Below are 25,421 nucleotides of genomic sequence, written 5' to 3'. Positions count from 1 at the left end.
ATCTGTAATAACAGTGAAGTGTTTTTCTACTGGATATTACGGGTACCATGTCATATGAACAGTATTGTAGTTGGTTGTAGAATGATTTAGCCTCTTCTAGTCTCTTGTCTGTCAAGTGTCTCTTTCGCAACCTAAGCGAGGAGCTTTGATCCAAGTCCGTAAATAGCTCCAAACGACTAGTAGCGGCAGCAGCAGCAGCAGTAGCCATGCCATGAGTCTGTTTACAGAGCTGTCAAAGTGTTGTTAGCACAGTATGTCCAGTCACCGTGCCACGTTTGTCATGCACTAATGTCTGTGTTCAGATTCTCACAATCACTCAAACTCGCGCACACACACACACACACACACACACACACACACACACACACACACACACATCATCACTCTGAATCACACCCCCACTCTCTGAAAGCATTTATATGATACGGTGTGTAGCTCCCTGCTGTACCAGGAATAGAAAAGATGTCACAGTGACTCAGCTGTTCTTGTGCCGCTCCCCACACCCTACCCAACACACACACACACACACACACACACACACACACACACACCAACGTCCTCGTCTGACAAGAGTGCTCACATTTCCACATTACGGCTGGAGAAGGAACTGCACCGCCAGCAGCCAGCCTGTCCCAGCCCCAGCCCCAGCCTCCTTTCCTGACCACACTATTAATAGTCCCATGAGTGAGTCTTCCTAGGAGGCACAATCTGAATCACAACATCCAGCTGACACACAAACACTCAGCACTAGCCCAAACACGCAAACATAACCTTGAGTATCAACAAACAACAGTGCAACATACACAGGATCAGCCTCCTAACCCCCCCACCACACACACGCACACAAACACACACACACACACACATACAGAAACACATGCACACCTGTTCAACCTGAAAATGAAAAACAAACTACACTGGAAGCTACCCAACACTGACACGTACTGGCTTTGCCCTCACATCATAGAACACACACATCAAACACACAGTGAAACACGTTGAAGCATTTGATGGGAATGCTACCTTGTGGGTCTGTGCAACCAGACATATGCAAATACAGCATGGCCGTTGTACTCAAGTGAGCCACAAGTCCATGCAGACGCAGAAGCTAATAGCCCTGAGCGCATCCTGGATGCTGACCACAACCAGTAAACAAACACGTAGGCAAGTCAGAACTCCATGTTGAGGTGCAGAGCAGAGGGACTACAGTGGGAGCTTGTGGAGGAGGAGTGGAGGAGAGGGGGATGTGAGCAAAAGAGATGGAGGATGTTCCTAGAGGATTTCCAGTTGAAACAGTCAAAACCAAAGCAGATACTTTGAAATGAAAATTAATCGGACTTTAGCTTAATGCTACATTTTTGTTTGTCCCCAAGTTACCATTAAATACATGTTTTCTGTGCCACCGGAAATACCTTAGGAACGCACATGTTTGTCGGCAGTAGAAAGGGTCTGTATAGACAGTGGTGCAGTGAAAGGGTGATATTAAAGAGAAGAGAGGATGAAGGGAGTGGAAGGCAGGAGAGAGATGGATAAAGTAGGGGATGAGAGAGATGGGTAAAGTAGGGGAGGAGAGCAGACATGAGTGAAGGAGTGTGGGGAGGAGTGGTGTAATAGGTGGAGGAGAGTGGAGATGGAGAAAAGCAGAGGATGAAAGGAGAGTTGAGGGAGGAGAGCTGAGAGGGGGAGCGGAGGGCTGGGTAAACGAGTGGAGCGGAGCGGTGTGCTGTACAGCGGTAAAGGCTGGGCCATGTCCTGTCGCATCAGCCCACACTGACTGCATCCACACGTCCAGGCTCTCCCCATCCCCTCTCTCTCTCTCTCTCTCTCTCTCTCTTGCACTTGTTTTCTTCATGTTCTCTCTTTTCTCTTCATGGTTTTCCCTTTCAGTTTTATGTCTTTTGCTCACCCGGTACAATTTCTTTCTTTTTGTGTCTGATCTTTGTATTCCTCTCGCTTACTCAATCCATCTTCCTCTATCCCCCTCTCTCTCTCTCTCTCTCTCCCTCTCTCTCTCTCTCTCTCTCTCTCTCTCTCTCTCTCTCTCTCTCTCTCTCTCTCAATCCCTCTCTCTCTCTCTCTGTCTCTCTCTCTCTCTCTCTCCCCCCCTCTCTCTCTCTCTCTCTCTCTCTCTCAATCCCCCTCTCTCTCTCTCTGTCTCTCTCTCCCTCTCTCTCTCTCTCTCTCTCTCTCTCTCAATCCCTCTCTCTCTCTCTCTGAGTGAGTGAGTGTGGGTGGCAGATTTGTCAGTGTCAGCAGACCGCAGTGTTTGAGCCGGCAGGGAGTGGACGCTCGTTGTGCCTCGTCACCCTACACACACAACTCACACACTCAGCCTCTCTTTCTCTCTCTCTCTCACACACACACACACAGATGCTCACACCCCCACAAACGTGCATGCACACACACACGCACGCACGCACGCACTCAAAGCCAGGAGGTTGCTGTGGTTTCTCATTCTCACTGGTGTGATTTTGTGGCGTCTTCTTCTGTTGTCTTGAGGCTGATCCCTAAGTACTGCTTTTTAATCCCTCTCTCTCTCTCTCTCGGTCCCTCCTTCTCTCTCGTTCTTTTTCCTGCTCTTCTCGTGGACATCTCCCTCATCTTCCTCGTGCTGCTGCTGCAGTCTCCTTACAGCTCTGGGCAGAATGCAGGCACCAACCCGCTGGTGTACTCCCCGTCGACGCAGCCAATGAACGCACAGCCTCAAAGCCGCCCGGTAAGTGCCCGCTAACTCATCCCTTCCTCTAACCTTTCACCTTTCACCTCAGTCGCAGGGGCAGGGGGGGGGGCTTGTGAGTTAACTCACGGCGGGGGGGCTCCGAGTTGACTTTTGGGGTAGTTAGATCCTACTTTTGTTTGTGAGCGGCGTCTGTCACTCGTTCAGATTGTTAGTGTGTAGTTTGTTTTAGCTAGTTTGTGTGCGCTGAAGTCGTCAGTTGAATGAGATGTGAAATGCTGTGGGGTTTAAGTAGTCTCCAGGGCTTACTGACCCTCAGTGACGTGTACGTGTGTCTGTGTGTGTGTGTGTGTGTGTCTGTGTGTGTATGAGAGAGAGGGAGATACTGTAGAGAGAGAGTGTGTGTGTGCAGTGTTTGTCTCCACCCTGCTGCATGCTAAAGTAATCACAGCCTGATGAGGCACTGCTTCTAGGGGAGGAGAAAGCATTGATCCTCCACCTACTGTGTGGTGGCAAGATGCTAGTCATCACTCTGTGTGTGTGTGTTTTGTTTATGTTTGTTTCCCACCATAGAGTTTGAGTAGAGCCAATTGGTACAATTTCTCTGTAGATTACAGATATTCTTTGTGCAGGTCGATGTGTTGCTCACAGAGCTTGTGATTATGCAGTGTTTGTTTTTTTCTTGCTCTGTATTTCCTGCAGTGATTGTTCTCATGATCTATCTCTATCTCACGCTCCCCCCCCCTCTCTCTGCCCCCCCCCCCCCTCTCTCTCTTCTCTATGCATCACTACCTGACTCCACCTCAACTGCTCCACACAGTTTGCACCGGGGCCTCGTCCTACCCACCACCAGGTAACTTACACCCTGCATCCCCCTCCCCCTGTGTGTGTGTGTATGTGTGTGTGTGTGTGTCTGTGTTTGTGTCTGTTCTCACAAAAACTGCACTTGGGTGGGGGTTGATGGGTCGGTGGGTGTTGTGTAGTGTTGTGCTGGGGTGCTCACTTGTAAAGTGTTGATTTGCTGTCCTGAAGTCATGGTGTGCCATCAGTATTGATCACCGTGGAGGGGTCGATTTGACATAAGTGCTTTTAAAGAGCCACATCCGTGGCAGCGATGACTCGATGCCATCCTACAGAAGATAAATGTTGTGTGTGTGTGTGGTGTGTGTGTGAGAGGGAGAGAGAGGTGTGTGTTTGTGTGTGTATGGACCTAAAAGAAGCTTGGCAGTAGATGCTTTTAAAGTTGGTAGGGTCCAGTTAAAGATCATTCCTTACAGGCACACACTCGTTCATCACATTTTCAAGGTGGTATTTCTGTGTGGCATTATGGTGTAATGTAGTGTAAAAACGCCTGGTGTTTATAGGATGTTTGCTTGTATTATTGAGAGCAAGGAGTCCCACATCACAGGTTTGACCCCACCGTGGTACGTTACTGCACTGACCGCACAGGCTAGCGCGCCTGCTGCACTCTCTAAATGTCAGGTCAGGTGTGGGGAGGGAAGCACAGCTCAGAGACTCGCCATTGTTGTATGTAAATAGCCCGAGTCCAGTTTGCTTAGGTTACCCAGCACTGTTTATGCTGTAAGCTAAACGAGCGAGTCAGATGTTTAAACATGCTCCATTAAAATGCATTCAGAAGGCGTTCTCAGTGGACCAATTGACACATGATCAATGGTACAATCTTCCCCCTTCTGCCTTACTCCGTTCAAGCGTTCACCCACCATGCATGGATAGCTTTTTAAGTGACAGCCATTTTAAGATATGGGCGAATGTTGGCATCGTAAGTTGTCCGATGGCTTCTCACAGACATGGGCTCTTTAGCTCCGGTTTTGCTAGCGGGGGTCCAGTTAACGTGTTACTGTAATTTAGTTGCTTTATTGGGTAACGAAGTAAGGTAACACATTACCGACCCCAACACTGCGAGGTCTCTGAAAAGCTGCTTGTGTTGTGTTCCAGAGAGGCTAGCCCAGAGGAATGCAGGCTCATTGTCACTGGAAGAGCCGTGGGAGGTGGGTGGGGTGGGGGGTTCTGTGTGCAGGAGGAGTTGGGTTAGCCAAGTTCAACCCTACACTTCCTGTGTGTGTGTGTGTGTGTTCACACAAAGATGATGTCACCGCGTTGCCCCCGGCATTAGGCCCAGATCCCAGTGTGGCGATGCAGAGAGAGAGAGCTAGAGAGCAGAAGCTCGTCTCAAAGCACAAACCTTCACTCGCTTCCAGAATTCATGGCTCTCATGAATAGGGTCTCACACAAGTGTGTGTTGTGTGTGTGTGTTGTGTGTGTGTGTGTGTGTTGTGTGTGTGTGTGTGTGTGTGTGTGTGTGGTGGGAGGTCTGATTTTGTGTTAGTCTCCTTTGTCCCGTCAACCCAATTAGCACAGTGTCCCACTAGTTCTTCTCTCTTTCCCTGCTTCATTATTCAAGGGAGGATTCAGACCCATTCAGGTAATGTAGAAAAGTCTCCAGAAGTGCATGGCATGACGCTTCCTCTCTCTCTTTATCTCCGTTTCCCCCTCCCCCCCCAAACACACACACACACACACACACACACATACACACATACACACACAAACCAGAATGCCGTCCTGTCTGCACCCAAGAGGAAACCAACCCCGTCTTTTATCTCTTTTCTTTTTTCTTGTTTTATATCCCCCTTCAGCATATCATCAAAGCTTCTGTGGTTTTGATAAGTGTTTGAGTCATTTATTGTTCGTAAAAAGAAACGTATCAAATCTGTACAAAGAAATGCTCCCATACACTGTACATCTCCAAGTGCATGAGAAGTCCATATCCAGCAATCAAAGGGAATATAAAATGGCTGGTTTAACAATATTATTTTTTATTTGAACTTTACACTGTACCAGTCATCTTCTGACCCTCCCATTGCGACCTGCTTGATGCCCGCTGGGCCGATACAACCCAGTGAGTCATGTCATATATCTGGGGCACCTAGAGACCCAAAGGCCGAGCCTTTCATTAGACAGGTCAGACCCCTTTAGCGTCAACACGGCCTGTCAGCAGACGACTAACGAGCAGAGGCCCAGTTAAACACTCTGTGATGGACAGGGGAGGTGTGTGTGTGTGTGTGTGTGTGTGTGTGTGTGTGTGTCTGTGTGTCTCCAACACACGCGCGCCACACACACACACACACACACACATGTACACACGTGACCTCCTCTCCTCTGACCATCTCAGGTTGTATGTCATCAGTGGCTTAAGCATTCCGCTACTGTATTCCATTCCGACCCCCCCCCTGCTGTTGCTGAGAACAATGTCACTGACCTTCCTGTAAATCACACAGTGGGCAGCAGTAAGTTTGATCATTACCGTGGCGACCCAGTTTCCCCAGAGGACCCTACACTGGGCTTCCCGCCTGTGGCTGTTATCTGCAACAGACAATTACTGCAACGTCTGTAACTTCTGCTCGTCAAACAGGAGGGGTGAAAGTTCAGCACTTAGACCAAAATAACCTGTTTTATATGCATGACAAATATGTATATTGTATTGCTGAAGTTTATAGTCTGAATCACTTTTATAAGTTCTAGGGTATTTGATTTGGTTGGTCGGTTTGGCCCCTGCAGGTGTAATGGTCCACCCCAGTCCAGCCCAACCAGCCCAGTGGTATGAAACATTATGTGGACTTGCTTCTCTAGGGAGGATCGGGAGTCAGGATTTGATTTATCAGTGGTGAAGGCTTTGGATTAGTTTTCTCCAGACCTGCATCTGGAGAGTCTTCAGAGCCCAGACTATGTGCAGCTTTTTCCAGCTCCAAGTCACCTGGTCTCACTGGGCCATCTCGGCGCATCACAATGATAAAGTGTGACCAGGTGTGTTGGGGCAGGTAGAGACCTAAAAGCACACGGCATTATGGGTATAAGCAAGCCAGGAATGCTGTATGTGTGGTTAGATTAGAGCTTGGTCATCAGCTATGTTTGGTTGAGCTTTAGAAACTTACCCTCCACCCCCCTCTCTATCTCTCTCTCTTGCTCTCTCTATCTCTCTCTCTCTCTCTCTCTCTCTCTCTCTCTCTCTCTCTCACTCCAGTTTTTCCAGAGGACCCAGATGCAAACGGCGCGGCCCACCATTCCAAGCAACAACCCCTCCATCCGACCGGCCTCGCAGACTCCCACCGCCACCGTCTACCCCTCCAACCAGCCCATCATGATGACCATGACAGCCATGCCCTTCCCCTCGCCACAGACCCCCCACCAGTACTACATACCACAGGTCAGTGCTGTCCTCTGGAGGGAAGTGTGTGTGTGTGTGTGTGTGTGTGTGTGTGTGTGTGTGTGTGTGTGCGTGTGTGTGTGTGTGTGTGTGTGTGTAGGTGTGTGTAGCTGTCTTCCTAAATCCAAAAGACCATGTGTGTATGTGTGGACACCTGTGTATTTGTGTGTGTTTATAATACACACACTTGTGTGTACATATGCTCATGGTTAAAGAGTTGTCCTATGATGATTCGGTCAGCAGCATGCTCCAAACATAGCTCTGTAGTTTGAAAGGAAGGGGTTTAGTGATATAAATCTATGCTATAAATAGTTGTTTTTTTTCCTTGAAAGTTCTAAATATGTGTCATCCAATGGTATCTTGGTAGTCTTCAGTTATTCACTGTATAAAGCTTTTGTCTTCTCTTCATGTGAATGAATTGGAGCATGTTACTGTTCTGATGTAGCTGACTGTATCACCTTTCGAAGACCTAATTTTCTGTTCGCTCTGAAACCCAAACTAAATTTATTGTGTGTGTGTGTATGTGTGTGTGTGTCTATAGTACCGACACGGTACCCCATATGTGGGCGCGCCACAGCAGTACTCCGTACAGCCCACGGGTCCCAGTACCTTCTACACTGGGCCTAGTCCAGGGGAGTTCCCCACGCCATATGGTGAGTTTGGGTCGCTGCGTCCAGATCTCTCTCCACTCCAGCCCTTTAACCCATATCAACTCAACAACAACAATTACATGATATTCACATGAGGGCTGGGTGATTTGACCTAAACTAAATGTCCTGCTAATTTTAGAAACTTACCTTGGTAAATCCATGATAAAATCCATGACAGTTTCTCTTGTATTTAGTACGATTCAAAATTCCATTGAAGTAAATGCCCGTGGCAAACTTCATGGTGTGTTTCAATGATCAAACATATTTGTTTATGTACGAATTCCCATTTTGTATGTGTGTTTCATTTTACACAAATATTATTTATCACATGGAGTTAAAAATAGTTGATTGACCAGCCTTGTTGAACACCTTCCTCCTCTTGTGTGTGCTTCTGGTTGCTCCCTTTGCGGAAACTTGACTCCCTGTCTCCCCTGTGTCCAGCGGGTCCTCCATACTACCCTGGCCAGCCTGTGTACACCCCCTCACAACCCATAATAGTGCCTACACCACAGCAACCTCCACCTGCCAAGAGGGAAAAGAAAACAGTGAGTATCTCTGCCGACATGAATTACTCTTTAGCCGTGGAAACGCGTTCTGTACCGGTACGAGTGCTGTGTTTTGAGCAGCTCCAACACAATAGGCTTTTGATTCCGAAAGAATGCTCTCAAATGTCAAACTGAAGCCGCTGTAAAGATTTGCATAATGAATGCAGTCTTGAGGGTCGCTGGTAGTTCCTGGTGCTTTAGTGATGGGCTCTGTCTCTCAATGTCATTGTCCTCCAAGATCCGTATCCGAGACCCCAACCAGGGCGGCAAGGACATCACGGAGGAGATCATGTCTGGGGTCGGCGGGAGCCGCAACCCCACCCCACCTGTCGGACGGCCCTCCTCCACCCCCACCCCACCACAGGTAAGGGCGCAGGCAGCGGCCGACTCCAGGTAGTTCCTCAGCACCTTCTCTCCTCTCTCTTCCACTCATCACAAACCTCCCTCGTCCATCTCCTACGAGGCTGGAAATTGCACACTACTCATGTGTTCTTTTTTTTAGCTGGTAGTGTACACTTGTGAAAGCGGCACTTTGCCCAGATTAAGCCTTTGATAGCCATGAACCACAATGACGAATGACTACTCTGTTTGTCTGGGTACAAATGGCAAGGTTTAAAGCAACTTAAAACGACAATCAAACTGCATATTTGGATATAGAATTTTAAAACCTCCACCTTCTTTCCCTATTGGTGCTCCTCTGCTTCCAATATCAGAACCCAACTGTAAGAAAACAGACAGGGCCAGAGCCCTAGCTTCTTTGCCATCGTGCTATGACCTGCTAGCTTCCTATAGAGAGCTATGGCAATCTGCTGCTCTTCAGTCTGACCAACACTTGAATAGGACATTCATAGCCGTTTTTAAATGACGACTTTTATTATATATACATTACTTGTATAATGTGTATAGATTCCCTTTCTATATGATGAAACTTCCTGATCAGTATGATCATTAGGGCTGCACGATTTGAGGAAGATAGCCAATTATGATTTATCAAACAAATATTTAATTTTTGAAAGCTTCAGTTTAATATTCCTAATTTCGTTTTAAGTTGGGCCCCATCTGATTGGTGAGCATGCCTAGTGCATGTCTCTCACAAAGAGGATGACATGAATATAAAAATCATAGATGTGACAAGATTAACCACAGTTGCGAGCTGCATGATTAATTGCAGCCTTTGCGATTAGCTAATTGCATCTGTTCAAAACTGCAATTTCAATTTAAAGATCAATCAAAGATCATCAGCCTCAATCAAAGATCATCAGCCTTAGTGCTGATGTTGTATTCAGTGTTGAGTGAATGCAGTAAGTGAAGCAAGTAAGGTTGGATAAAAATGCCTAGATGAAATAGGATTGTCCTCTGATGTTGGTGCTCTAATGTTCGTGCCATCCTTACTCGTTCCCTCTACAAAATAGCCCGTCCCCAAGCCCACTCTTCCCCTGAGCCAAGCCTGTGGCAGCGGTAGCGGCAGCCCTCTCTCTGTCTCTCTATCTCTCTCTGTCTCTCTCTGACCCCCCCCCCCCTCTCTCTTTGTCTCTCTCTCTCTCTCTCTGCCCCCCTCTCTCTCTTTGTCTCCCTCTCTCTCTTTCTCTCTCTCTCTCTCTCTCAGCCCTGCCGGCCCTGTTCTCACGCTGGGCTCTGTGAAGGGAACCCACTACTGTGTTGTGACTCTTTGCTCCTTGTCTTCTCTCTCTCCCTTGATGTTAACAGTGTTCGTCTCTCCTCTCTTTCCCCATTTCTGTTGTCCATTTTGCTTAACCCTCCCCACCCCACTCGCTCCACACACCCCACCCCAACACTTTTATGTGCTGCTTCTGACCCTCTGTGTCCACGCCACCACTGCCTGCCTGTCTGCCTAATTTATCTTCTACCTGTCTCTCTGCCTCTCTCTTCCCTCTGTCGCTATCTGTTCTCTGCTTTTCTTAACTCTCTCTTTCTTCCACACTCTGTTACTTCCATCTTCTATCTGGCCCACTCTTTTTATTCTCTCTCTCTCTCTCTCTCTCTCTCTCTCTCTCTCTCTCTCTCCCCCCCCCCTTATTTCTTTCTCTATGATTCCTCCTCTTTTTCCTCTATTTCTCTTTCTTCCCTAATCTCTCTCTTTTTCTCCTCCTGTAATTATGCTCTGTTAAACGCACCATTCCAACTCAACTCCACCCAAACAACCCCAACTCTCACCTCCACCCTTTCCTGCTTTCTGCTCTGCTCTGCGCTGTCCGTCCGCCTGTCTGTGTGTCTGTCTGTCTGTCTGTCTATCTGTCTGTGTGTGTGTGTGTGCTGTCTGTGTCTGTGCGCTGTCTCTGTCTCTCCGTGTTGCTAGTTTTTATGTCCACACCCTCATTATCCTCACATTTTCTACCTCAAATCCCAGCAGCTGGGCAGCCAGGTTGCGGATCACGGGCCCGTTGTGTATAACGTGGACGCCGCGGCCGCCGCCACCTCCTCCGCCCCCGCTGCCGCTCTCGGCCCCGCTCCCCCCGTCGACTTCAAACCAGGTCAGGCCTCTTCCTCCTCGGGCACGGCGTCGCCTCCCACACACACACACACACACACATATGTAGAGCTGCTTAGTCTGTAATAAACAGTGTGTGTGAAGTTGGATGTCTGTTTTTGATCTTTTTGTTTCTCCTCCAGTGTTCAATCTTTACACAGATTTTTATGTCTTTGAAGTGATAAAGCTCTTAGACTCTTAGGCTGTGGCTTTGTGTAAACACATACACAAGAGATACATGCTAATGCGCTAGTGATATTTTTATAACATCTCATTTTGCTGTCTGTTTGTTATTGGATACTTGGTCATTTTTCGTCTTTGTGCCTCCATGCCTGGCGCTGTCTTGTGATCTGTAGATGACAAGCCAAAACTGGAGGCTGTGACACTGAAGCCTTCATCCCCAGGGCTGCGACCACCAGACCCTCCTTCAGAGCGAAGCGGACCTGTCCCACCACACGAACCTTCCACTTCCCCCTCCCCCTCCGCATCTGCGCCTGTGCCCGCCACCACCACCATCACCTTCTCTTCGTCTGACAAACCTGAGCTTCCTGCCTGCAGCCCGGAGGCAGGACCCTCTTCTTCCTCTTCCTCTTCCTCTGTAACTCCTGCTACAGCACCAGGCCTTACTCTCATGGCTAAACCAGAGGCCGCAGCTCAGACCCTCCCAGAGCCCGCTCCTCGCTCAGAGGAGCCCAAACCTGCCCCGGTGGCCCCGAGCTCCACCCTCCAAAGGACCCCTCAGCCCGAGGCCGTACCCAGCCTCAGCCCTAGCCCCAGCCCCAGCCCAGCCGACCTGTCCCCTGTCAGTCCTGCAGTGTCCCCTGCTCCGAGCGTGGCCATGACGGCTGTTAATGGTCTGGCTGAGGCTGACTCCGCTAGCTCTGCTGCCCCTATAGCCGCTGCCACCACCACCACCACCACCACCACCATCCCCACCACCACTGCTGTCAGTGCTGCTGCTGATGATGCTGCTGCTTCTGCTGCTGCTGTTCCTTCTGCTTCCTCTCCGTGCAACAGCTCCAGCCCCCAGCCCAGCTCAGAGCCTCCCCAGCTGCCCTCTCTGCCCCAGCTCAGCCAGACGAGCCCAGCGCAACTGGCCCCGAAGCCCGAATCAGGCCTCCGCGCTGCCCGGACTCCAAGGGAGCCAGACGCTACCGCCACTGCGGCCGCCGCCACGCCAGCGGTGCCCAAGGAGACCCCTGAGGCAGCTGCTGTGGAGCCGCCAGCCGTTGCCGTGGTTCCTGCGCCAACCATCTCCTCCACAAGCACCTCCACCTCCACCTCCATCATCACTGCTGCTGTCGCTGCTCCTGTTGCTGTGGGCCCACCCCCAGTTCCAGCTCCAGCTCCAGCTCCTCCCCCAGGCCTGCAGCACCCGCCAGGCCTGCCCGTACCCCAGGCGCTCGTCCAGGCCAAGAGGCCCACGGAGGGCACGGAGGCCCCCATGGCGGCGAGGGTAGCAGAGGTCACACACGAGGAGAAAGCGGACGCTCAGCAACAGTTATCCAGAAAAAGCTCAAATCAAGGTGACCATGCAGGTGTTTGTTTGTTTGTTTGTTTGTTTATTTTTTTAATTTTTTTATTTATTTTTTTATTAGTGTTTATGTGACAGGGGCAGATACAGTGTACATAGACAAACTGAAAACAGCTGTCAGATGCAAGTATCACAGTGTTTATAGCTAGTTTATAGCTAGTTAACACTTGTGAGGTATTCTTTCTGTGCTGGCGTTCAGCACCTGTGCACTGTAGACGAAACGTTCCTACCACTTTTATTTATTTTATGTTTACTTCATGAGCACACTGCAGTTCATTAGCTCTGGGATTATTCTCTTAAGGGTCATTCTTGTCCTTATTTCTCACATGGTGTCTTCTTTAGAGGAGAATTAACTCTACACTGCAGATCTGAAATCAAATCAAAGTCAATTTCGTACGTCACGTATGTTCATATTAATATCACTGGTTTCATTTGCCACTGCAGCTACACCTAGTGCACCAAAGACCTGGAAGAAGCCCAAAGAGGAGCCTTCTGCGGGATCTGTCCCCAGTGCGGACAGAGAGGTGAGACGACCCACATTGCTTAAGGAATATGTGTATTTGGAATTGCCAGCAAATACAAATACAAATTCTCTCTCCCTGCTTTCTCGTCCCTTTAATGATTAGTGATTCTAAACATGAGGTGTGTGTGTGTGTGTGTGTGTGTGTGTGTGTGTGTGTGTGTGTGTGTTCTCCAGGAGGAAGCGCAGGAGGGTGCGTCCACTGTGGCCGTGGACAAGTCCAGCCCCAGCCCGCCTCCCGTGGAGGTCAATGCTGAGGTTGAGGAGAAGAAGCAGCCGCTGGCGCCCACGTCCCCGTCTCCGTCACCACTGGCCGTGGTAGCGGTACCGGCGGCGCCGGTGGTGGTGGAGGAGAACGGCGAACGAGATCCAGAGCCGCTGAGGAACGGTGCTGAGCACACGTCCGAGACGGACAGCAGCGACAGCGGCCTCACGCCCGGCCCCCGGGACGGCTCCGGCGACCCTCTTCCACGTGAGTGCCCGCCTCCTCGTGTATTTCCGCACTCCAGTGTGTCTTTACGACAGCGCTCTCTCTCTTTACAGTTAGTGGTGACTTGGTTTTTCTTCTGCTGCGTTTACATGCCCCAGTTCATTTATTTTCCCCTGAATGCGTAGTTGTAATGGGCCAGGCGATTAGAATAGATTGGATTCAGCCAGTGTTGGAGGCTATGGCACTGAAGCTCCAGCCAACTCCGTTTCGCCAAACCTACCGGTCACTGAATGGCACCAACTCAATTATAGATCCAGACTAGGATAAAACCTCAATTACTGCAGTACTTTTTTTTACCATGTCCAGATGGAAAAATCCGGACATTTTGGAAGGCTTGTTTTTCCCTCACCAGTGCCTCAAGACAAAATCGGTGTCTTTCTCAAGAGTCTCGCACTCTCAAGTGCAGCTTGTCTTGTCTCACAGTAGATTACGAGCAGTACAAGCAGTATGCTATTAATACTATGAGGTCTATGCATGGTGAGAATGAGCATATCGGTTCATCTCTCTTGCCATTTTGAGCAGAGTCTTAATTGCCCCCACCCCTAAAAGGGCCCATGAGCATTAGAATCGGGCCTGTGCGTCCCTGCGTCCTTGCGTGCGTGTGTGCGTGTGTGTGTGTGTGTTGAATTGAGGGTCTGCAGCCGGCTGACCACTGCTGTTCTATCTGAATTGCAGAACTCGCTGAAGAGGACAGGAAGAAGCAGTATGACCGGGACTTCCTGTTGGGCTTCCAGTTCATGCCGGCATGCGTGCAGAAGCCCGAGGGCCTGCCGCCCATCTCCGACGTGGTCCTGGACAAGGTGTGAAGACGATGCCCACTCCCTCGCTACCTCATGACCAAAACTGTTACTGTTACCATAGTCACTTGTCACTTGTCACTTCTACTTTTTCTCCCTCTCCCTTTCACACATACTCACACTCGTCTTTTTATGACGGTGCTCTCACACATAAACACACACACATACGGACACACACAGAAACATATTATCACACATAAACACACACATACACACAAACGCAGAGATACACGCTGGGTGTTAACCACATTGGGTTTTGTGTAGCTAATACAACCTCTAATTGTGATCTGCTCAGAATGACAACGTCCACACACAAGCTGTAACAATAACGACATGATGAATGATATCATTGGGGATCACTTTCAGAGCGATTTTGAGACTGATTAAAAGCTGCCAGCCAACCAGAATCCATCAAATATTAGTCATCACATTCAACAACACGAGGAGAGACCTTTTTTTTTATATATAGTTGGTCAGTGTGGACGCTTTTATGGTTATAGTTCTAGTTTTCGTTCCTGGAGTGAACGGCCCTTTATTGTCAGACATACCAGAATGCACAAACCCATGTGCAAACCGCTAGTCTTATCTCATCAGTGTGATCGTATGCACAGATGAGGTCACATCATCAGTTTTGGACACGATGTCACATCTGAGGGTCATATGACCGTGTCATTGTGAACTGATGAGCCATCATGACCGTTTCCACTTACTCACTTTCCTCTCCCCAGATTAACCAGAACAAGCTGCCGCAGCGGACGGTGGACCCGCGAGTCATCTCACGGGGGCCAGATTTCACCCCAGCCTTCGCCGACTTCAGTAGGCAGGTCACAGGAGGCAGAGGAGCACCGGTGGGTTACGCACGCACACACACACACACACACATGTAAACACACCCACACACACGAGGCATTTGGAATATTGAACTGAATCAATTCATTAACACTTAAAAAACATATTGCAAATGGCAATCACAATATCTGTTAGATATTGATATTACATATTTTCCCAAAATCGTGCAGCCCTACATGCTATTGCTAACACACAAAATCATGTTTAAACTTTTACAAGTTCACATGAGGAGAGTCTTCCAGAGACTTCCAGACTCACTAAACATCATGATGTCGTTATAATTCACAACATGAGAAAATCTGTTTACATAAAGTATGATTGTGTACTGACTGTTTATTTTTGCAATCTGCACATCCCCTAATCTGCGTGTTCTCCCCTCAGCTGCTGAATGTGGGGGGTCTGCGGAGGCCACCACCACGCAAGATCATCATGAACGTGTCAGTGGACGATGTGCAGCTGAAGAAGGCTGAGAACGCCTGGAAGCCCGGCTTGAAGAGAGAGACCGCGGCGGTGGTGGAGGACCCCGACTTGTCGAAAACTCAGGTGGGGGGTCAGGGACAAGCTCAGTTCAAAGGCTTCACACAACACCAGACTTTCCGCTCTCCACCATGTTTTAGAGCTTGTCAACAAAGGCACCAGATCAGAGGATCAAAAATCTGTGCCTTGCTCTCTGTTAGACCTGAGCTTTAGACCATCTTCTAAAACTATTTTTACGCTGTGTGAACTGAGTGCTTCAGTGGGCGGCCCCAGTGTAGCCCGAGTGGAAGTGTGTGTGAGCTCATGAGAGACGAGATGTGTCAGATTGGGAAGATGAAGGAGAATTCTACTGTACAGTATGGCTCTGGTTTCGCCGGGTATGTTGCTAGCAGAGTAGTCTTAATGGACGTGACGTGGCGTTGCGTGGCGTGACGTGGCGTGACGTGACTCTTTGTTCTCCAGGAGCTCTTCCGCAAAGTGCGCAGCATCCTGAACAAGCTGACGCCGCAGATGTTTAACCAGCTGATGAAGCAGGTGACCGAGCTGACCATCGACACGGAGGAGCGCCTCAAGGGCGTCATCGACCTCGTCTTCGAGAAGGCCATCGACGAGCCCAGCTTCTCCGTGGCCTACGGCAACATGTGCCGCTGCCTCGCCACAGTAAGACAAATACCAGGCTTTTTATTTGTATTTCATCTAGATATTCAAGTTGATTTAACTGAAACTTCAATGTCAGTAAATTCCAACAGAAAAGGCATGTTAGGCAGAAAAGGAATTAGGAAAGAAATAAATATCTGAATTATTGCTGTCCTTTATATTATATGTCAAAACACATGCATTGATGTTTTTTATTCTTAAAAAAACTCATCTTCTTCCCCAGCTGAAAGTGCCAATGGCAGACAAGCCTAACAGCACGGTGAACTTCCGCAAGCTGCTGCTCAACCGCTGTCAGAAGGAGTTTGAGCGGGACAAGGTGGACGACGACGTCTTCGAGAAGAAGCAGAAGGAGCTGGAAGCTGCCGCCATGGTAACGACTTCTCTCACCACGTCACCTCACTCAGACGTCTCTCAGCGTTAGTCTAGAATAGAGTGAGAATAGATTCCAATTCATCATGTTAACGACCTCTCTGAAATTGAATTGATGATTTGGTGGGCACTTTGATATGAAAGGTGCCATCTGTCTCCGCATTCAGTCCCTCTCCAAATGCTTTTAATCCAGAGCCGCTCCCTGTGAAGTGAAGGTTGATGCTGTCTCTGTCCTTGCTCCCCTCACTCCATTGCCACTGTGGTGTGTGTGTGTGTGTGTGTGTGTGTGTGTGTGTGTGTGTGTGTGTGGAGGGGGGGGGGGGGACTTGCAAGTGAAGACGAACATACAAGGGAAGCCTCATTAATCCACTTTTTCTCTCTGGAATGTTTTTTTTTTTTTCATCTAATAAGAATGTATCTAACGTTTTTGTGTGAAGACAGTACTTCTTTGATTTTGATGTGTGAGACCATTTTATTTTTTCAAAGCCTTTATTAAATGGAGTGGTTGGATCTGTGGATATTAATTATGAAATGTCATTTGTCTGTGTTGCTAGTGTTAAGTAGCAGGCCTCTGATCTCTATATTGGGAGTCTCAGACTTGCTCTCTCTAATGTTTCATAACTGCCTGGTGTTCTTCTGCAGGCCAGTATAAAACATTCCCTCTCTTTATATTGTGAGTTACACCTGTTCACTCTATTGTCTCTTAAAGCTGACTTAAAGTCAGCGATTATGGAGGAAGTCACGCTTGTATATATATGTTTATGTTTAAATTTATTAGCAGACGATTTTGTCCTAAACAAACGTACATTCAATTTTAGCCAAGTACCTAACGAAACACACCAGAAAGGTAGCTCACCCCTCCCGTCAGTATTCCCAGAGAAACTCCACACTAGGGTTTGGTTTTTGCTTGAGGGAGAGGCTGCCCCCACTCTGTTTGTTTCTAGTTTTCAGAGCCTAGGCCTCGGAATGGGCAGTTAGCATATACAGTAGATAGTGAGGAGATGTTTGCTGAGTGTGACAAAAAAATGTTTTGGGCTTGAAATCAGGTACGATTGCTGACTGTAACCAAAGTCCTTTTAGGCAAGTCCCTCCACTCAGCGGCCAAATGGCAACGCTTTTTGGGCACTCGTCGGGCATCCATTTCGCCAGAAATGCGCGTGCGCAAGGCTTCACGACACCAATCTTGCTCCAGCGGCGAGATCACAACACATGATTGGCACAATGTCTTCACAACACACCATATGATTGGCTCAATGTATTCACATCACACCACATGATTGGCTCAATGTATTCACATGTCGACGTTTTGCCGAGGAAGGGGTGTGATATGTGTAGTAACTGCCATATTGGCGTTACAAACTAGCCCAATGCATTTCTATGGAGGATTTTTTGAGTGCTGTGTCTCCTCATAAAAAAGTCTCTGCTGTAACTGCCCCGTGTCCCTCTGTAGGCCAGTGAGCGTGAGCGTCTGCAGGAGGAGCTGGAGGAGGCCAAGGACAAGGCGCGACGGCGCTCCATCGGCAACATCAAGTTCATCGGCGAGCTCTTCAAGCTGAAGATGCTGACCGAGGCCATCATGCACGACTGCGTGGTCAAGCTGCTCAAGAACCACGATGAGGAGAGCCTGGAATGCCTGTGCCGCCTGCTCACCACCATCGGCAAGGACCTGGACTTCGAGAAGGCCAAGGTGAGAGGCCGCTGATCTGTCCAGTTCTGTGTTGTCCTATCACTTTGCCTGGCTGCGTACTTCAGTCACGAATCGGAGGGGTTTACTAATTCTGGTTGTTGATCCATCCTGTTGGTAATCTGTGTCTTTTGTTCTCTGCTAGGATCATAGGTGTATATTTCAGCAACTTGTGTCTCACTGTTGCTGTAGCCACCTTTTACAGCTGTGTTGTACAGGTTACCTGATTGCCAAGAGGGGATGGTGTTGCTTATTGTTTTCATTGTATAAACTTAGTGGACCATAGTTCTTTGGACCACACTGGCCCGAGTGGCAGAGTGACCCAGTGGTGTTCTACTTTGCAGCAGAGTCAGAGGGATGAAAACTTCACAGGGCATTCTGAACCAAATGAAAAGTGCATAATGTTATTTATTTCAGAGTTGCCCTAGCTCCCCTAATTGAATCTGTCGGTGCCTGAGCTGCCCTGAGAAAAGGCTTCCCTGAGGGGAGAGGAGGCGTGGGGTGGTGTGGGGTGGGGGTTGTTGGCACGGGGTTCCTCTCATGTCCTCTCTTTCAGCAGGGAGCCTGCATTGGGCAGTGAAGTCCAGCAGAAAAAGATGATGTAAACATACAGTCCAGGAGAGCTGGGGAATGTACTGTAGTTCAGGTGGAGAATGATGGAAGAGGATGAGGAATAAGGAGGGGTTGGGAATGTTATTCAAGTGGGGGTACTAATAGGAAACTATGTTTATTTTGGAGATATGGTGAAAGGAATAATTCATTCATTCCAAGTTGGATGAGAGATTCTGGTTGTTGTTGATTGATTAAAAGATCAGTAAAACGATCTGTTATGGATCCTGGTGAGTTAGCCTGGCTCTTTAGCCACTGATGCTAATGCTAACGCTGCCTTATCTCAGTATCATGAAACTGCACCAGTCCTGCAGCCTGTTTAGGCTTCCCTACAGTGTGCACTGGAGCTCTCCTAACAGCCAGGCCAGCATCATGGCTGCCTGCTCTGTATCCGCTCCTCTCCCTGCCTGCCAGAGCACCAGTGTGTGTCTCTCTCTCTCTCTCTCTCTCTCTCTCCCCCTCCCTCCCTCTCTTTCTCCCTCCCCCCTCTTTCTCTCACTCTCCTCTCTCTCTCTCTCTCTCCCTCTCCTTTTTCTCTCTCTCTCTATCCCCTCTCTTTCTCTTTCTCTCCTCTTTCTCTTTCTCTTCTCTCTTTCTCTCCTCTCTCTCTCTCTATCCCCTCTCTCTCTCTCTCCCCCCCTCTCTCTCTATCCCCTCTCTCTCTCTCTCCCCCCTCTCTCTCTCTCTCTCTATCCCCTCTCTCTCTCTCTCTCTCTCTCTCTCCCTCTCTTTAATGGCTCCTGGCTGTTGCTGTCTGTCGCTCCTGCTGCCGGGCACACACAGCAGGGCCAAGTGCCACTGAGTGTATGAGGAAACAGGGTGTAGCCGCGCTTGGCCTCTCTCCCCCAGTCGGCCATATGGGAGACGCTTTTCACAGACAGTGTGTGCCAGTTGTCCTAGCGGAATGAGCCTGAGTCATGGGTGGGTCGCTCTTGGGTGTTGAGGATGCAGAGGGCTGTATTACCTACTGAGTGACCAAGCTCTGTGTCAGGCAGCAATGGAGCTTTTTGTAGTCCAACCTGACTAGGTTGTTTTTGCTTATTCATTGCCCCCCCCCCCCCCCCACACACACACACACACACACACACACACACGTTTAACACTCTGTGTCCCTTTTCACACACTATCTTTCTCTCTTTCTATGTTCTCTCCCCCACCCCTCCCCCTTTTTCTGAATCACCCATGATTCCATTCTGTTTTGATTTCCCTGACAGCCTCGCATGGATCAGTATTTTAACCAGATGGAGAAGATTGTCAAAGAGCGGAAGACATCCTCCCGCATACGCTTTATGCTGCAGGATGTCATCGATCTGAGACTGGTGAGTGAATCAGTGAGTGTGTGTGTGTGTGTGTGATTTAGCATTTTTCCTTCCTCCTGTTCCGCTTGGCTTTTTAAATTGAAGACCACCCACACATTGCCCCCTCTCCGTCTCTAAATGTCTGCTCCCTAGCACAACTGGGTGTCGCGGCGAGCCGACCAGGGCCCCAAGACCATCGAGCAGATCCACAAGGACGCCAAAATCGAAGAGCAGGAGGAGCAGCGGAAGGTCCATCAGCAACTACTGTCCAAGGACAATAAGAGAAGACCAGGTCAGTCCAGCCCTAATCCTCTTTACGGCTTAGACTAGTTCTGTGGATCTCCTCCCCTCTCAGGGCTGGGCCCAGGGCACATGCTTACCCTACTTCCTCCCCACATCTACAAGGCCTGGGCATTTTAAATGGAACATAGGCATTCAGTTGTACACATGTGCACAAAGTGCACCAATATGAACTATGTGGACAAAATGTAAACCATTCTAAATGCACAAAATGCACCAATATAAACTATGTGCACAAAATGTGCACATTCTAATGTACCAATACAGCCATTCCAATGGACCAATGTGCACAAAATGTACAAATACTTTTATTCTTATCAGTTACTGACTGACTTGTGATACTTTAGGTGTGACGGCAAATGGATATTGATGTATTTTTAACACAGCATGGAATTTGTGAAATGTATTTTGTGTCCTTATATCTAGCCCTAACATAGTTTTGTGTCCTTATATCTAGCCCTAACATGTAGTTTTGTGTCCTTATATCTAGCCCTAACATGTAGTTTTGTGTCCTTATATCTAGCATGTAGTTTTGTGTCCTTATATCTAGCCCTAACATGTAGTTTTGTGTCCTTATATCTAGCATGTAGTTTTGTGTCCTTATATCTAGCCCTAACATGTAGTTTTTCGCTGTCTGTGCCTCTCTTCTCTTCTCTTCTCTTTCGTGTTGTTAGAATCCCGGGCGGAGTCCCGGGCAGAATCCCGCGCGGTGCAAAGAGAAGAGACCTGGAACACTGTGCCCATGACCAAGAACAGCAGGACAATAGACCCCAGCAAGATCCCCAAAATCTCCAAGGTAGATAAGTGGCGCCCTCCTTGTTGTATGTTCTCCCAGTACGTCATTGAGCCTTGGGCCTCACACCGCCCAGGATGTTCAGAGGAAGCACTCCAGGCCTCCTGCAGAGGTGCACAATATGCCCAGATGAAGGGAGCCTCTTTGATTCTCCAGTTGTAGATTGTACAGTTTTTTTGGGGGGGCTTTTATGCCTTTTTAATGATAGGACAGTGGAGAGTGACAGGAAGTGAGTGGGAGAGAGAGTCGGGGTGGGATCCGGAAAGGACCACGGGGCGGGAATCGAATCCGGGTCGCCGGTGTACGCTGCAGGTGCCCCAGCCAGTTGCGCCACAGCTGGGCCCTGATGTACAGTTTTGATACTTCACAGCAACGTTACCTAGCTCAGTCAGGAAGCAGCTTTTGATGTAACGTGTGTGTGTCTGTCTGTGTGTGTGTGTGTGTGTGGCAGGTACTCTCACTCCCAACTGTGCTCCCCTCTGAATCTCATAAAAACTAGATTGTCTGCACAACAGCGCCATCTGCTGAAACCCATGGCTTTCATGGGTGTAGTGAAATATCTGCTGCTGTTGTTTTTGTCATTCATGTTTTTCCCTGTGTGTGTATATGTTTTCGTGTGTGTGTGTGTGTGTGTGTGTGTGTTTGTGTGTGTTTGTATGTGTGTGTGTGTGTGTGTGTGTGTGTGTGTGTGTGCGCGTGTGTGTGCGTGTGTGCGCGTGCGCGCGTCTCCAGCCTACCATAGATGATAAGATCCAGCTGGGTCCGCGGGCGGGAGCCCTGAACTGGATGAAGGGCAGCAGCGGGGGAGCTGGAGCCAAGGCCAGTGAGTCGGGTAAGGAAGGGGATGCCCAGCACCTGCACCTGCACAGGCCTCGCTGGCCTCCTAAGCAGCCTCTCTCACTCTTGGAGCAGCTAACGAGTGGAAGTACGCTGTAGGGCGGTCGTACAGGAACACAAATGTATCTAGGTGCCACTCAACACACTGCTCAGTCTCTCCCTGATTGAGTTTGTAGGTACTCACATGCTTGCTGTTGAGTCAAAGGGCGTATTTATGACTGGGGGTAACACTGACGTTATTTATCACAAATTCATGTTAAAAAACGTAAAAACGTTTTTGCTAGTCAAGTTTTAGTCGACTGAAAGTCTCGATGTTTCTCATATTCTCAATGTCCTTTGAACATTTTAAACTCTCTCTTTAATCTTTTTCTCTCTTCCTCTCTCCCCCTCCTGCATCATAGAGAAGCATATATCTATATATCTACTGTCTATACATGTATATGTTAACTCTGAAATATAATATGTTGTATTTCCTATGAAATCACCTAGGGACTGTTATTGTGTAGAAAACACCTAGGGACTATTATTGTGTAGGAACCGGATGTTGATTGTGGGCAGTTAATGAGTGGTTGTATATGATGGTGGTCATTAAAAAGTTAGGGAACTTGACATTCGGTTTTATCCTTGATAAACAGTATATACATATATAATGAGTGTGTGTGTGTCTCTCTCTCTCTCTCCTCAGACGCGTCCCGGTCCAGTGGCAGCAGTCTGAACCGCTACTCGGCTCTGCAGTCCTCAAGCTCTCAGGCCCCCAGTAGCCCCTCCACCCCGTCCGACTTCGACTCCAGGAGAAGTCTGAGCAGGTGACGCACCGGCGCCGGATGCCCCTGCACACACGTTTAATTGCTTTCCACATGAGAAGCGACACCCTCTAATATTCAATTAATTTTTAATGAGAAGCGGGCGTCAAAGCGGGTGATTTGAGTGGCAATCCCGACATTCTTGCCGCTTGCGTGCAGGAATCGAGAACACGCCCGCCCCACCTCCAAGATAAAAAATGCTTTTGAAATGGCGGAGTAGGCACTTCAATTTTTATAGCGGGGCAGATAACAGGGAAACTTTTGATAACAGGGCAGATAATGGGGACTGTTTTCTATCTGACAAGCCCTTTACTCAGAGGGGTACATGGATTACACATGTTTGCAAAACATTAAGCTTTATGTGTACATTACCCTTAAGTCTGGGTTTCTTAATAAGAGTTCAGAGATCATTGATGACTGTTTTTTCTGTTCTCTCAATTGACCCTGTATTGTGCGTTTTTACTGACGAACTGAAAAGATTGGTTCAAAATCAAAATGATATCTTGACTTGCAGCACATTTCAAACACACAGTGAAACTCCTAAAACTGCAGTGTGATCAGATGGACTTGGAATGGAATGGAATATGGAATATGGAATATTTTCATGACTTAAAGCCTGATGTTTTGCAACGCATCTTGCAGTGTACATAAAGTCCTCGTCAGTTACACAGATAGCATGAGTTTAAAGTCATGTGCCTTTGTGTGATGATGTTGTGATGTTACCAAACAGCCGCGGCAGCTCCGGGCGAGAGCGGAACGACAAGCCGGCGAGCTCAACTCCGTCTCGTCCCGGCTCCTTCTCTCTGGCCAGCGGCGGTAAGGAGCCCTCAGAAGAGCTGTCCCAGGAGGAGCCCTGCAGAGAAGCCCCCGACACGCCCAAACTGCAGGGCAGTGCCCAGGACAAGGCCAAGCCTGAGCGCAGTCGGTCCAGGGACTCGGGTAAGGGCCAATGAGAACAGCAGAGCTGGAGGGATGGGAGGAGCACTGGACCAAGGCTAAGCCCTTTGTAGTCAATGGCCATGTCCAGTTGTCCAAGTCTGTGTTCTTAGCTACAATTCTTGATGCATATGCAACGTGCTACATATGATGTAGCTGAAAGCCAAAAGACAACAATTCTGCTAGCATAGATTTAAATAAAAACATATTTAAACCTCTCCTACACACAATGCTCTGGCCATTAAATAGCCTTAGTTGCTGAAATGGCTTTAGATTATAAACAAACATATGATGTAGACCCCACAATGTTAAGCCCTTTGTAGTCAATGGCCATGTCCAGTTGTCCAAGTCTGTGTTCTTACAGTAGCTTTCTTGATACATATGCAACGTGCTACATATTATGTAGACCCTACAAGAAGTGTTTCATCTTAAGTCGTTAGTACTCAGAGAGGGAAACATTATAGCATTTCTTCACTGGCCGAAGATGAGGGTTGACTTGGTGGTTATCGTACACTATAACTTGATGTTAGGCCTCTAAAAGGTGACTTTCTTTTAATATTGTTGATTGTTGTTGTGCAATGTGTTTCTTCTAAACCAGTAAAACTTGAAGCCCCAGCAGCCCTCTCTCCTGAAAAGCCTGCCCTATCAGAGGAGGAAATGGAGAGGAGATGCAAAGCCATCATTGATGAGTTTTTGCACATTAATGATTATAAGGTATGAAGCCTCTGCTTTGTATGCTGTATTTGTGAGGGATTTGTTTGAAAGGCAAATTGTCATGTCATTGTACTGCCAGTGCAATGCAGATATTATAAAACATTGGGCTGGTTTGATAATGCTTTGTACTGTGTGTGTGTGTGTGTGTGTGTGTGTGTGTGTGTGTGTGTGCGCTTTTGGATAGAAACATCTGCTAAATGAATAAATGTAAAATAAATGAATAAGTGTGTGTGTGTTCAATTTTGAGTGTGTGTGTGTGTGTTCCATTTTGAATGTCTCTGATTGTGCCCATCTCTGATTGTGTGTGTGTGTGTTGTGTGACTGGTGTGTGCAGGAGGCGGTGCAGTGTGTGGAGGAGCTGGATCAGGCGTCTCAGCTGCACGTGTTTGTGCGGGTGGGGGTGGAGTCCACGCTGGAGCGCAGCCAGAGCACACGAGACCACATGGGTCAGCTCTTCTTCCAGCTGGTGCAGGCCGGGACCCTCTCCAAAGTCCACTTCTGTCAAGGGTGAGGCCACTGCTGCGCTGCACAGTCACTGCACCAGAGGATGCACACACACACACACATACACACATTTATATCTGCTTATACACACACACATTATTATTATTATTATTATTATTATTGTTATTATTATCATTATTATTATACAAGAACACACACTGCAGTTGACTGCAGCTGCATTAATAATGTAAGCAGCCTGAGCTGCGTTCCGGTGTGGAATAGGTAAAGTTGGCTAAAGCACAGATGTTCATTAGAGCGTTCCACAGAACTAATTATATCCCTTGACAGTCAGGATGGAGGTATTCTTCATCCTGTACTTTGGGCATCTGTGCACTCTGTCTGAGCTTGTGTTAGGGAGAGTGTGTGTTGTGTGGACACAATATGTCTGTGCTTGTCTGGTAAAAGTGTGTGTGTGTGTGTGTGTGTGTGTGTGTGTGTGTGTGTGTGTGTGTGTGTGTGTGTGTGTGTGTGTGTGTGTATGTATATGTATTTGTGTGTGTGTGTGTGTGTGTGTGTGTGTGTGTGTGTGTGTGTGTGTGTGTGTGTGTGTGTGTGTGTGTGTATGTATATGTATTTGTGTGTGTGTGTGTGTGTGTGTGTGTGTGTGTGTGTGTGTGTGTGTATGTATATGTATTTGTGTGTGTGTGTGTGTGTGTGTGTGTGTG

General features: G+C 48.3%; 1 protein-coding gene across 15 annotated transcripts in view; it reads left to right on the top strand.

The window, feature by feature from the left end:
- eif4g3b (eukaryotic translation initiation factor 4 gamma, 3b) overlaps window positions 1–25,421 on the top strand; it is a 44,908-nt gene that overhangs the window by 11,769 nt on the left and 7,718 nt on the right. For 6 of the 15 annotated variants that reach the window (XM_042096692.1, XM_042096685.1, XM_042096693.1 and 3 more), the window contains 25 exons: window positions 2,624–2,716; window positions 3,498–3,530; window positions 5,100–5,120; window positions 6,720–6,902; window positions 7,444–7,555; window positions 7,994–8,097; window positions 8,327–8,461; window positions 10,466–10,589; window positions 10,942–12,111; window positions 12,564–12,643; window positions 12,817–13,111; window positions 13,805–13,929; window positions 14,655–14,774; window positions 15,157–15,318; window positions 15,715–15,912; window positions 16,133–16,279; window positions 17,729–17,965; window positions 19,786–19,890; window positions 20,023–20,161; window positions 20,844–20,965; window positions 21,695–21,794; window positions 22,485–22,605; window positions 23,333–23,541; window positions 24,137–24,252; window positions 24,587–24,759. In XM_042096692.1, coding sequence (XP_041952626.1) covers window positions 2,624–2,716; window positions 3,498–3,530; window positions 5,100–5,120; window positions 6,720–6,902; window positions 7,444–7,555; window positions 7,994–8,097; window positions 8,327–8,461; window positions 10,466–10,589; window positions 10,942–12,111; window positions 12,564–12,643; window positions 12,817–13,111; window positions 13,805–13,929; window positions 14,655–14,774; window positions 15,157–15,318; window positions 15,715–15,912; window positions 16,133–16,279; window positions 17,729–17,965; window positions 19,786–19,890; window positions 20,023–20,161; window positions 20,844–20,965; window positions 21,695–21,794; window positions 22,485–22,605; window positions 23,333–23,541; window positions 24,137–24,252; window positions 24,587–24,759 — 4,424 coding nt within the window. Of the gene's footprint in view, window positions 1–2,623; window positions 2,717–3,497; window positions 3,531–5,099; window positions 5,121–6,153; window positions 6,503–6,719; window positions 6,903–7,443; window positions 7,556–7,993; window positions 8,098–8,326; window positions 8,462–10,465; window positions 10,590–10,941; window positions 12,112–12,563; window positions 12,644–12,816; window positions 13,112–13,804; window positions 13,930–14,654; window positions 14,775–15,156; window positions 15,319–15,714; window positions 15,913–16,132; window positions 16,280–17,728; window positions 17,966–19,785; window positions 19,891–20,022; window positions 20,162–20,843; window positions 20,966–21,694; window positions 21,795–22,484; window positions 22,606–23,332; window positions 23,542–24,136; window positions 24,253–24,586; window positions 24,760–25,421 lie in introns of those variants that run through there. The other 9 variants (XM_042096689.1, XM_042096682.1, XM_042096690.1 and 6 more) reach the window with 7 other exon arrangements.

This window comes from Alosa sapidissima, chromosome 7, assembly GCF_018492685.1.
Source record: "Alosa sapidissima isolate fAloSap1 chromosome 7, fAloSap1.pri, whole genome shotgun sequence".
In the NCBI taxonomy this organism is placed as follows: Eukaryota; Metazoa; Chordata; class Actinopteri; order Clupeiformes; family Clupeidae; genus Alosa; species Alosa sapidissima.
The sequence above is the reverse complement of the archived record's forward strand: the minus strand, read 5'-3'. Positions and strand labels throughout refer to the sequence as shown.